We start from the raw sequence: 12914 nt of genomic DNA on the forward strand, positions 1-12914 counted from the left end.
GGAGATAATATAACAGGATGGGTGCATGCTTTGCATGTAAGAGCCCTGAGTTCAATCCCTGGCAAGGAATAGTCCCCACTCCCCACTAGGTATGATTCCCTCCCCAAACGCCCACCCTCAAACCACAAATTAATTGAACTTGCTTTTTAGGATAATTTTCCGTTTGATCCTCCATTTGTTCGAGTGGTGTTGCCTGTTCTCTCAGGAGGGTAAGTGTAAATGATTATTTTCTTTGGTAGCATGTATCAGAATTATTCAGAGGGCTGTTTAAATGTAGGGAATGCGGGAAGGTTTCTGATTTGGTAGGTCCGGGACCTGAGAACTTGAAATGTTAAAATGGTCCCAGCTAGTTTGAGGCCACAATAGTCTGAGACCACAATTGGTGCTAACCATTATGATAGTTTTTTTTATGTCCCTTTTGCATACATTTCACTATTAAAAACCAAGCAACATATTTTTCAAATATACATTGTGACTGAAGGTTTAGAGAAAGGTAGGATTCCTTTGATTCCTTTGTGCCAAGGATTCTATAAACCACATACCAATGATTCTATAAATTCTGACTGACCCCCATGGAAGTAACCATCTAATTCTTCTAGAGATGTTTGTTTCACCTTTAAAGAATCAAGTGGTAATTGTCATACATTTTTATTGAAGCATATATTTGGTAATGTTTGGTTGTTTAGTTATTAGCTCTGTGCTGAGGCTTTACTACTGCTGGCTGTGCTCAGGGACCTTATGTGGTATTGGGGTTTGAACCAGGGTTGACTGCATGCAAGGCAGGCACCTAAATGCTGTACTATGGGCTGGAGCAATAGCACAGCGGGTAGGGCGTTTGCCTTGCACTCAGCCGACCCGAGTTCGATTCTCAGCATCTCATATGGTCCCCTGAGCACTGCCAGTGGTAATTCCTGAGTGCAGAGCCAGGAATAACCCCTGTGCATTGCCAGGTGTGACCCAAAAAGCAAAACAAACAAATAAAAAAAAATCTAAATGCTGTACTATGTCTTCAAACCAGATAATGTTCTTGTCATCCTTTTAAATCACACATTTTTCCATAATTGCTCTTCTCCCTGAACTCTCCTAACAACCACTAATATTTCTTGCATTTCTCATATTTTTTCCATTTTAAAAGGATTTATATTAGTGGAATAATACATTTTGGAATTGTAACCTTTAGGTTATTAGCTTTTTTCTCTCATCATAATTCCCTGAGAATCTAAACTTCTAACTCATACATTTTATTGCATTTCTTTTTCATTGTCATTTAAAAAATTTTTTTGTGGGGGTAGAGGGATGTGGGTGGTGGGTCACACCTGGGAATATGCAGGACTACTCCTGTCTCTGCACTTAAGGATCACTACTGCTGGTGTATGGGGAATTGTATGGGATTCCGGGATGCAAGCCAAGTGCCCTGTTCTACCTGCTATATCTCCAGTCACTCCTAACAGTTTTTTTACTGAAAGAAATTTAGAGATGTGTGAGGTGAGAGAGTTCATGTGTTTAAGAAAGAACATAATCTTCTCCAGAGTTTAAACTGGGGGAAAGCCTTTTTTTTTTTTAAAGTTTCTTAAAGGGTTCAGGGTCACACATGAGTGCTGTGCTCAGGGATTACCTGTGGTGGTACTGGGGGACCATATGTGGTGCAGGGCAAGTACCTTAACTCTAATACTACCTCTGGTCCCTAGTATAGAGTTTTTTAAAAGAACTGTCAAACCGTTCAAGGGTGTGTGATCTGAATTTTAACTAGTTTATTTAATGCATACTCCCTAATCTTGATTGTATTTTTGTGTTGATTTTGACAACTGTGTAGAACCCCTCCATTAAATACTTGCTCATATTTTTGCCAGGGTTTTGGAAATGGTGCAAGACCATTGTCAATCTACAGATGTAAAAAGGTTGCAGACCACTAGTTTAGAACAGTTTTTTGCCTAATGTCCACTAATTGCTCCAGAACTATTGGTTGAAAAGAGTCCTGTGACTTGTAAAATGTTGCTATGTGTCCGTGACTCCATATTAGTATCTCACATTCCTATACCTGTTTCCTTTTCCTTATTTGACATCTGAGTATCTCTTAAATTGGCATTTCAAACTGAATGGGACACAAACTTATAGGAACTTATCTCCTTCCCAGTCTTTCTTCTGTCTGATCTTGCATTGTCTTTTCCTCATTTCCCTCACCTGGCCCTGTAATTCTCCCCTCCTCTTTTTAAAAATTTTGCTTCCATTTTTTTGTTGGGGGAGCTCACACTTGATGGTACTCAGGGCTTACTCCTGGCTCTGTGGTCAGGGGTCACTCCTAGTGATGTTTATAGGTGGTGATAGGATTGAATCTGGGTCAGCTGCATGCCAGGCAAGCATCTTACTCACTGAGCTATCTCTCCAGTACCTATTTCTTTTTTTTTTTTTTAAATCTCATCATGAGAAAGCAATTTCTAGTAAACAAAAAATGCTTTATTGGTGGATATAATGTGAAGTGTTACTTGCACTCCAGTCATCCTTTGTTATTTTCATTAACAAAGAAGTTAATTCTACTTCTAGTGTGGTATGTAACTGTCTGTATTCAGTAAATATTCCTCACAGCCTGGTTTTACTGAGAACTGGTCTCTAGAACTGAGCTAATCATAGTGGGGGTGGAAAAGGGTTTTTGGAGCTCACTCTAGTAGAATAGGGTAATATTGGAACATTTTGTGCATGAAACCCTGTCATTACCTGTATTTGCAAATTATAGTGCATCACATTTTTAAAAACCCATCTACAAATACTAAAAAGTAATGCCTCTCCCCACACACCAGGTTTTTTTTTTTTTTTTTTTGCTTTTTAGGGCCACACCTTAGCTTTTACCCTACTTTTGCATCTGTTTTTAGAATTCCATGGCCTATTTACCTGAAGAAAGTATGTTGACTTTTGAGTTTTGTTTTAGTATATTTGGGGGGGGGGGGGGGCTTGTGAACCACACCCAGCTGTTCCACTTCTGGCTCTGTGCTCAGGAGTGGGTGACCCCTGGTGGTGACCAGAAGACAAATTATACTACTGGGATTCAAACCAGGGTCATCAGGATGCAATGCAAGTGCCTTAACCCCTGTACTATTTCTTTGATCTTGGATTGTGACTTTTTTTTTTTTTTGTGGATGATCAACCTGTTTTAGGATGTTGTTTGTATATGTGTGTGTGTGTATGTATATATATATACACATATACATACATATACATATATATACACAAATTTAAATTTCTGTGTTGGAGTAATAGTACAGCAGGTAGGGTGCTTGCCTTGCATATGACCAACCGAGGTTTGATTCACAGCATCCCACATGATCCCCCAAGTCTACAGGAATAATTCCTGAGGCCAGAACCAGGAATAAGCCCTGAGTACTGCTGGATATGTCCCCAAACCAAACACCAAATCAGAACAAATAAAAAGTAATTGAAATTCCAGAATTACCACACAAGTGTTCATTATCACAAATAGGGTAAAATTGATACTATTGCCTGCAAACTCTTGGTTGTATAACATAAGAGTAGAACAAGGTCTAATTAAGTAGAATGCCTCCAGTCCCCGAACTGTCAGGGGCTAAGCTCCGCTTTTACCTTTAAAGACTTAACATACTATGTTCCTAAGAGCTGTAATTTAAAAAATCATGGCTAGGGCCTGGGAGATGACTCAGAGGGACATCTGTTTGTCATAAGAAGGTCCCAGATTTGATTCCTCACACTGTATGGTCTCCCAAGCACCAGCAGGGTGATCTTGAACTTGAGAGACCCACCCCTCTTCCAGTTGTCTTAGAGCATTGGCATTAAACATGAAGTATCTGTAGTCTTTGAATACTGACAGTTTTGCATGTTCTAATATTTGCTTGGATGCATACACTCTTGATAGTGGTACTTTAAAAATTGAATAAGAAGAAATACAGTGATCTGGATGATTTTATTTTTTTCTTTTTAAGGTATGTATTGGGTGGTGGAGCATTGTGTATGGAACTTCTCACAAAACAGGTGATTATTTTCTTATGCTGTACTCTAGTGTGTTGATTCTGTAAACAGAACCTGAGTGGAAAATTCTGATAAATAGTGTCTACACATATTTTAGTTCTTTTTAAATGGCACCCACTTTTAATAATGAAAAAAACTATAAGACTAAGTGTTAAATGACATTGCACTCTGTGGTTTACCTGTGTGAGGACAGGCATTAAGAGTGATGTATGTTTAATTTGCTCATGCTTGGCATTTTAGAATGTAGATTTGTTGTTTGCAAGACTTTTGGAAATGGTCTAAATTAATTCTCTCAACTGCAAGTTTCTTAACATAGATTTGTTACTGTAGAGTTGTGATATTGACACTTTGTTTAGTTTTCCTAAGTGGACAGAAGAAGTACCACTGTGTTTTAGAGAAGTGTTTTCTCCTTCCTGTAGGGCTGGAGCAGTGCCTACTCAATAGAATCGGTCATCATGCAAATCAATGCCACCTTAGTTAAAGGCAAAGCCAGAGTGCAGTTTGGTGCAAACAAGGTACTTTTATTTAAAATGTCACATAAGCTATAAGATGTTTTCTGTTAATTTGTGATCTTTGGTACATACACTATAGATCAACATGTCTAATTAAAAAAAATTGGGGGGGTATATATACCAATAAGTCAAAGGTTATATGTACTTTTTTCATTCACTCCAGCAAGCATTTATATGCTAGGATCAGATCAGATCTAAGCTTTTTATTTGTATTAATTCTTATAATCCTTTTACTAACCTAAAAGTACTATTATTCTTGTTCTCATTTTGTAGGGAGGAAACTGAACAATTAGGTAATTGGTCAAAGGTCATAGGTAACAAAGGGAGGACTGCAATTGGACATCTAGCATATGTCTGTGCTCTTAACCAATGAGTTTATTCTTTATTCACTATGTCAGAAGTGCCTTTCCATGACTAGTTGTAGCTCCCTTTAAATACCTATATAGACCAAACATGTGCTCTGAAGTTAGTATTTTTTTAAAAATACTTGCAATAGAAATTTCTTGACCATATATATTTTGTTTGAGGTTGGGGAGTGGGGGCACACCTGGCATTGCTCAGGGCTTACTTCTGGCTCTGCACTCAGGGAGTCTCATGGGACCATGAGAGGTGCTGGGGATTGAACCCAGGTCAGCCACATCTTGATCTTATATTGTTTACAAAGTGGATGTTCTGAATTTCTGTATGAATTTGGGGTGTGTGTGTGTGTATAACTATATTGCTATGGTGTGTGTGTGTGTCCTTCCGTCCCTTATCCCACTATCCCCTAAGCAGTGTTGAGTGTAGTTGGCACAATGAAGAAGTAAGTCCTGAATATTAGTGAATGATTTATATCTAATCACTGTAGCACTGTATCACTGTCATTCGTTGCTCATTGATTTGCTTGAGCGGGCACCAGTAATGTCTCCATTGTGAGACTTGTTACTGTTTTTGGCATATCGAATATGCCACGGTTAGCTTGCTAGGCTCTGCCCATGTGGGCAGGATACTCTTGTTAGCTTGCCAGGCTCTCCGAGAGGGACGGAGGAATTGAACCCAGGTCAGCCATATGCATGGCAAATGCCCTACCTGCTGTGCTACCACTCCACCCCTTATATCTAATCACCATTCCTTAACAGCGTCCATCTGTATTTTAGACAGTTCATTTTGCTGTAGTGTTTGGGCCTCCCAAGCTTTGCCCAGAGGTCTGGGGGCAACTTCTGGTGATCTTAGTCAAATAGACTAGAAGTTTCAGTGCCTAGCAATGCTGTGTCTGGGAGCTGGGAGCCACCAGGGTTCATCATGATGTACTCTGGGGACCATTTGGTGCACAGAATCGGACTCCTCTCCATGGATCCCTGCCCCAGGTTTCAGATGTTTTAAATGTTTTAAATAAAGCAACCCAATACTTTCTAATTTTCTTTTTCTGTTTCCTATTTTTTGGGGGGGTCTTTGGGGACACTCCCATCTATGCCATCTATGCTTAGAATTTAGTCCTAACTCTGTATTCAGGAATCGCTCTAGAAGGTGCTTCAGGGAGTGCTAGGAATCAATGGTAGGATGGGACCCTAACCTCTCTACTGTCTCTCTGGCCCCATGATTTGTAGTTTTTGTAGCAAGTAAATAAGTGCTCCCCCCCTTTCTCTTTTTTACATAGATTGCTAAGTCAGGTACCCAAGTAATTTGTTCACCATAAGGTGACTTCCCCTATTTTGGTGCTGGGGATCAAACTTGGGGCCTTATACGTGAGAGGCATATCTTCTCCTTTTGAGCTATATCCCTTACTCAGAAGGTGAAAATTTTCAATGGTTACCTTTGTCTTTGCACTCAGGGTCACTCCTGGCGAGGTTCCAAGGACCATAGGTAGTGCCAGGGATTGAACTTGGGTTCGCCAAGGGCTTTACCCACTGTACTATATTTCTCTGACTTCTAAATAAATTATTTTTAAGATCTTAAATAGGATTTTGGAATTTACTTGGAAAGTGACTATGTAATGGCAAAAATCTCAGCTACCCAGGAGGATAGAATATTTTTTCTCATGTACCTATTAAAATAGTCTCAATATACAGACTAGAATACTCATGAGAACACGAGGAGAAATGACAAATTCATATGATAGAGGGGGAGTTTTGGTTTTATTCTAATATTTTTTGGAGGGACCACACCTAGTTATGCTCAGGACTAACTCCTGTCTCTGCTCTCAAGGGTCACTCCGGTGGGGCTCACAGGATCTTATGGGGTGCCAAGGATTGAACCCAGATAAGCTGCATGCAAGGCAAGCACTTCCTCTGCTTGTTAGCTCAGATAGCAAGTGGCCTCAGTTTTGTTGTTTTTGTTTTGTTTTGGGACCATGTCTGGTGGTGTTCAGGGCTTACTCCTGGCTCTGGGCTCAGATATCACTCCTGGTGTACTTGGGGGGGACTGTATGTGGTACCGGGAATTGAACCTGGTCAGCTGTGTGCAGGGCAAGTGCCCTGCCCACTGTACTATTGCTCTGTCCCCCTCCCCCAATTTTACTTTGATTATTTTGATTCTGTTTCTTCCCTTTATTCCCTTTGTTTTTTGTTAATGTTGCTGTGATTGGGGTTGCGCACACATTTCACTATGGTGTTTGGGGGGGATGGGGCCAGTACCGCACAGCAGGTATCGGTGTCCACATACCAGCCTGTACCTCTTGCATGCTTGCACACGTGCTCATCTGTTCTTGCAAGAGGTGTGTGCTCAGGATTGTGGTGGTGCTCCCAGCTTTCTAGTTGTTATGCTTGTTAGAATTTACAGCTCTTTTGTTGTTGCTGTTTTCCTTGTGGTTCTCACACACACCTATCTGACTGTAGTGTGGCTGGAGATTGTGCTGCTAGGAATTATAAGCAGTAGCACTGACAGGACTGTGCTTGTCTCCTGTGGAACCCTGGGGATTGGACCGTGTGGCCATTTACGTAGGAGGCAGGCGCCCAGAGCCATACACTTTTCTGGGCTTATTGGCTGTTATATCTTACTAATTTTTTTTTTTTTTTTTTTGCTTTTTGGGTCACACCTGGCAATGCACAGGGGTTACTCCTGGCTCTGCACTCAGGAATCACCCCTGGCCGTGCTCAGGGGACCATATGGGATGCTGGGATTCGAACCCGGGTCGGCCGCGTGCAAGGCAAACGCCCTACCCGCTGTGCTATCGCTCCAGCCCCTATCTTACTAATTTTTTTAACTATTGAACTTTTGGGGGAGTGAAGGTCTCTCAAACAGTGCTCAGGAGCCTCAGGTGACCCTCCTGGCAATCTTCAACCAGTTGGACTCTGCTGGTTTAATTAAGGGCTTGAATGTGCAGAGTCTCTCAGGCCCTGTAGGTCTGGGGCTTATCCAGGCTGCTGCCATAGTGTCTGGGGGCTTCCAGGGCTGTACTCTGTGATTCTCAGGCATCATGTGGGACCAGGGGTTTGAACAGGATTAGTCACATGCAAGGTATGTGCCTTAATTATTAACTCTCTCATACCATCTCACTGGCCCCTATTTTGTTGTTGTTGTTTTGTTTTGTGCTTACAATAGGCTGTGCTCAGGGTTTACTCCTTGTGGTACTTGAAGGACCATAGCTACAACCTGGGTCTCTTGCATGCAGAAAGGTTCTCTCAGGCCACAGTGGGAAATTTCAGTGTATTAAGTTAAACAGGTGTGTCAAAAATTTGACTAATCAGTGAACAAGCTTGGTGTAATAGACAGGTAAGAGTATCTGTAGCCAGTAATTTGATGTTATCTTTATCAAGTTTATATGAAGTCGGGGGTGGGGGTGATATATAATAAATGCAAGTAATAATAAAGTCAACTAAAAATACATAATAGAATTTGAATACAAAGCAATTAACACTAATGACAATAATGAAAAAAATTTTAAAAATCGACATAAATTTGGAAATTAAATCTATAAATTTCAAACCATAAAAGTAATTGTTAATAGTAGCTAACATGGGAGAAAGGAAGATGGATGAGGGTAGAGAAACTTGGTGCTTGGAGGCCAGTTACAAAGTTCTCACAGTTTTTGTTTTTTTTGTGACTTTATTCTATGGCACAATCCTACTATGGCATGTACTCATGATATATTAATTGAAAGTTAAGATATATGTAGGCCAGTTATACAGTTGGGAACAAAATTAATCCTAAACTTGGCTCCTTAAAAGGGATTCTTCATGATATGGGTCATAGTTTTAGATTTTTAATTCATAGTAACATGTGTAGTCCTCAGTGTTTTAATTTTGAAGTTTGTATATTAGAAGTTTGGGGAAGTCAAGAACTATAGAAATAAGTACCAGGAGGTTGACTCCATGGCTTCGAGGCTGGCCTCACGTTCCGGGGAAAGGTCAACTCAGAGAAGCGATCACCAACTACATTGTAGTCGAAGGCCATGTGGGGGAAGGGAGTTGCGGGCTGAATGAGGGCTAGAGACTGAGCACAGCGGCCACTCAACACCTTTATTGCAAACCACAATAGCTAATTAGAGAGAGAAAACAGAAGGGAATGCCTTGCCACAGTGGCAGGGTGGGGTGGGGGGGAGATGGGATTGGGGAGGGTGGGAGGGACACTGGGTTTACGGGTGGTGGAGAATGGGCACTGGTGAAGGAATGGGTTCCCAAACTTTGTATGAGGGAAGTATAAGCACAAAAGTGTATAAATCTGTAACTGTACCCTCACGGTGATACTCTAATTAAAAATAAATAAATTAAAAAAAAAAAAGAAGTTTGGGGAAGTGAGTTTGCAATCTGTTCACATCAAATAATGTACTTGATTTATTATTTTGGAAAAGATCTTTAAGGCACTTTAAGTTTAATGTTGTACTTGTCTAGTGTCAGGAGGACTTACGAAAACTAACTTTGAAACAGATTTTTTTGTTGTTGTTGGGGCCATACCCAGAGGTGCTCAAGGATTACTCCTGGCAGTGCTTTGACGACCGTATGGGATGCCAGGGATCGAATCCAAGTAGGCCGTGTGCAAGGCAAATGCTCTACTTGCTGTATTATCACTTTGACCCCAGACTTTTACTGAAATGCAAATTTTGCTTTGTTCTAAAGTGGAAGAATGGTGTGAACTTGAAAATTAGGATATGAAGTTAAAATTCTTTCAGAAATGGGAATGTAACTCAATTTCATGTCTCTTTTGATGCCTCCAGAGATTATAATTTTTATTTGCATAGTTTAGACTTTAAACATATATTTCTCTTTCAGAATCAATATAACCTAGCAAGAGCTCAGCAATCTTATAATTCCATTGTACAGATACACGAGAAAAATGGTATGTTTAATTCAATAAGTATATTTTTTCATCTTTCATATAATGTGCTACTGATATCTAATCTGTTTTAATTTTTTTCTATTTGCACTAATCTCTTGTGGGAAAAAAATTACTCTGACCACAATGAAAACATTTGAGGATACATATACTGTGTTTCCTTCAAAGCTCCCAGATTCTTTGAGAATCAGTCAGTCTAGAATAGATTTGTGAATGAATCACCTTTATTTATTTGATAAATGTGAGCTTAGTGGGAATTGAGTTAAAAGCAGCTAGCTGTACAGTTGGAATTCTCCATATAACTGTGATAATGTAATCTGAATTGTGACTAGCTGTTTTTGAGAAATAGGTTAAATGCTTTTAACTCTTACACACTTCCCTACTCAAGTAAAAATTACCCTTAGTTAAGTATGCATTAAAAAGTATTTGAATAGTAAAATTTTGGAGGTGGTGGGGGTGGTGTTTTTGGTCACCCCTGACAGGGCTCAGGGCTTACTGCTGGCTCCTTACTCAGATCATTCCTGGAAAAGCGGTTCAGGGTACCAGGGGCGGTAAGGATCAACCCCAGGTCAGCAGTGTGTAAGGCGAGTGCCCTGCTCACTGTACTATCTGTTAAAATATCTAAACTTTATTGTCTTTTAAATTTTGTTTATATTTACAGTGTATTACTGTCACTGTCATTCCGTTGCTCATCGATTAGCTCGAGCAGGTACCAGTAATGTCTCCATTGTGAGACTTGTTACTGTTTTTGGCATATCAAATACACCACAGGTAGCTTGCCAGGCTTTACCGTGCAGGCGGAATACTATCAGTAGCTTGCCGGGCTCTTTGAGAGGGACGGAGGAATTGAACCCGGGTCGGCTGCAAGCAAGGCAAAATGCCCTACCTGCTGTGCTATTGCTATCATTTTATTTATTTTGTCTCCAATCATGAGGGTAAACAAGTAGATGTAGAATAAGAACTCTAATGGGGTTGGAGCGATAGCACAGCAGATAGGGCATTTGCCTTGCACGGGGTCAACCCGGGTTCGATTCCCAGCATCCCATATGGTCCCCCCGAGCACCACCAGGAGTAATTCCTGAGTTTAGAGTCAGGAGTAAGCATCTCCGGTGTGACCCAAAAAAGCCAAAAAAAAGAACTCTTATTTCTGAGTGGCATATGTGTTACTTGCTAGATCTGTGGACTGAAACAGTTATATTGATTGCTTCTGAGCCTCAGTTTTTTCATCTCTAAAATTAGCATGATATTCATTCACTGTCATCTTTATTTAGAATGCCATTGATATAGTTAACTTTTTACTAGAAACTCAAGTAGAAGCAAAGAACTATGAGAAACAATATGATACCAAAATTCCATTTTTAACCCAAGTGTAAGGTTGAAACATGAAAAGTACGAGTAGAGAAGTCCACTGAGCTTAGTAAAATTTAGCCCTATCCTCTCACTGGTTTGAGATATCGAATGTTTTAACCACTTCACCCAATTCTGTTTCAGGTTGGTACACTCCTCCAAAGGAAGATGGCTAATTGCGTTGAGTTTCCTGTTTGGACTAATGTTGCTTTAAAGAAAACTTTTCCATCCTGCAGACACAAGCTTTGAGTGCTCCTGTAACAGCAGTACCGAAGATGTTAGCTAATAGATATTTTAGTGGATAATCAGTCAACTGACATCGAGGATAAGTTAAAGCCTTTTACTTTTGCTCACTTTAGATATCCTGGACTGAGCAGTAGGGGTCTTCAGTCTTTTTACTGGTTAAAAACACATATTGGTCATTATTTATCACCTGTTTCCTTGAAAGGGAGTTCTGTTAAGCAGGCAATTGTGACTGGAGGGTGACTTTCCTGTATTGAGCCCATGTGTTCCCAGGAATCGCAATATGTTCATTAGAGCCAATAAAATTTTAATCCATTAATATTGATTTAGAAAGTTTAAGGTCTTCTAAATTACAGTAAAATGTTAAGTTAAGATCATTTTATGATATTGCCAAGATAATGACAGGAAACTCTACTCACTAGATTGTTATACTTTTTTTGTGTGTGTGTGTGGCTACTTGAAAAAAATGACTAGTTTCTGAAAGAGACCCTCTAAATTGTATTGTATTTTTTAGACAAAGTGAAGGCTGAGCCAATTAAGGCTTGTAAGTAGTCATTTTCACTGGGGCATCAAAGTCTTGCCGGACTCTCTGCTATTTGTTGGTTCAGTATTTCTTTATAAGAAGCTGCAGCACAAAGCTTGAAGTTCCTTAAAATACTAAGTCATTTTATGCTTCCATTTTATTAATGGGATGTTGCAATCATTTGTAAACTAATAAACTTAAGAAGTGATTGACACAAAGACTCCTTGAGCAAAAACTGCATAGTTAAATACAAAAATTATGTAATTTGGAAGCTCTTAAAATATTTGCAATAGTCATAAGCTTTTATAATGAAAGACTAATAGGAACTCCACATGTAAATTTTTATAAAATCTGATTCAAATCAATGTACTCTGCATTTTATTACTTTTTCTGAATCAGTCCTGTTAAGGTTGATAATAGATTTTTTTAAATATATCCAACTTTGGTTCAAATGTAATTCGAATTTTATGCACTTTTAAAAAGAAACCCAGAAGCACATTTTTTTTCTGCACAGAAAGTTACAAAGTTCAAAAATGTTTCTCGTGTTTGCTTTAAGATACAGTTTTTAACTTTGTAGACCATATCTGAGAGACTTGTCATGAGTGTGTGCTTAATTTCTTTTTCAGACTTTGGTAAAGCGGACAGTAGAAAACCTTTTTGGCATCCTTGTTCACTTGGTTACCTTTGTATAAAATCTTGATTACCAGCCTCAGATAACAAGTGGCAAGGCAGAATTATTTAAAGCATTAAAGTTCCTTAAACCTAAGGCTAAATCTTGAATACATTATTGAATTCTTTAATAACCCTGATGCATAGCAGATTGACAGCTACTCAATTGGCATGTTTTTGTCCTTTTTAATTTTATTTTTAATTGCAGATTTGTTTGGCAGTGTATAGTAAATTTTGTGAACTTGCATCAAGTTTATGAATAAAGAACAAAATATCACTTTTCCCTCCTAATAAGAGATTAACTACTGTAGGTGTGTGTGTGTAAGCTCTTTGCATTTCTGGAATAGGATTATATATGGTGGGACCAGGTGGAGAGG

The 12914-nt window shown here is 39.4% G+C and overlaps 1 protein-coding gene across 2 annotated transcripts in view; it reads left to right on the top strand.

Moving 5' to 3' along the window:
* Window positions 1–11670, top strand: part of UBE2Q2 (ubiquitin conjugating enzyme E2 Q2) — a 60052-nt gene extending 48382 nt beyond the window's left edge. For both annotated transcript variants that reach the window (XM_055133329.1, XM_055133330.1), the window contains 5 exons: window positions 151–209; window positions 3948–3996; window positions 4413–4508; window positions 9692–9758; window positions 11247–11670. In XM_055133329.1, the coding sequence (XP_054989304.1) occupies window positions 151–209; window positions 3948–3996; window positions 4413–4508; window positions 9692–9758; window positions 11247–11278 (303 nt within the window). In that variant the 3' untranslated portion in view covers window positions 11279–11670. The remainder of the gene's footprint in view (window positions 1–150; window positions 210–3947; window positions 3997–4412; window positions 4509–9691; window positions 9759–11246) is intronic.
* Window positions 11671–12914: the final 1244 nt, after the last annotated feature.

The sequence above is a fragment of the Sorex araneus genome, chromosome 3 (genome assembly GCF_027595985.1).
Source record: "Sorex araneus isolate mSorAra2 chromosome 3, mSorAra2.pri, whole genome shotgun sequence".
NCBI classification, from domain to species: domain Eukaryota; kingdom Metazoa; phylum Chordata; class Mammalia; order Eulipotyphla; family Soricidae; genus Sorex; species Sorex araneus.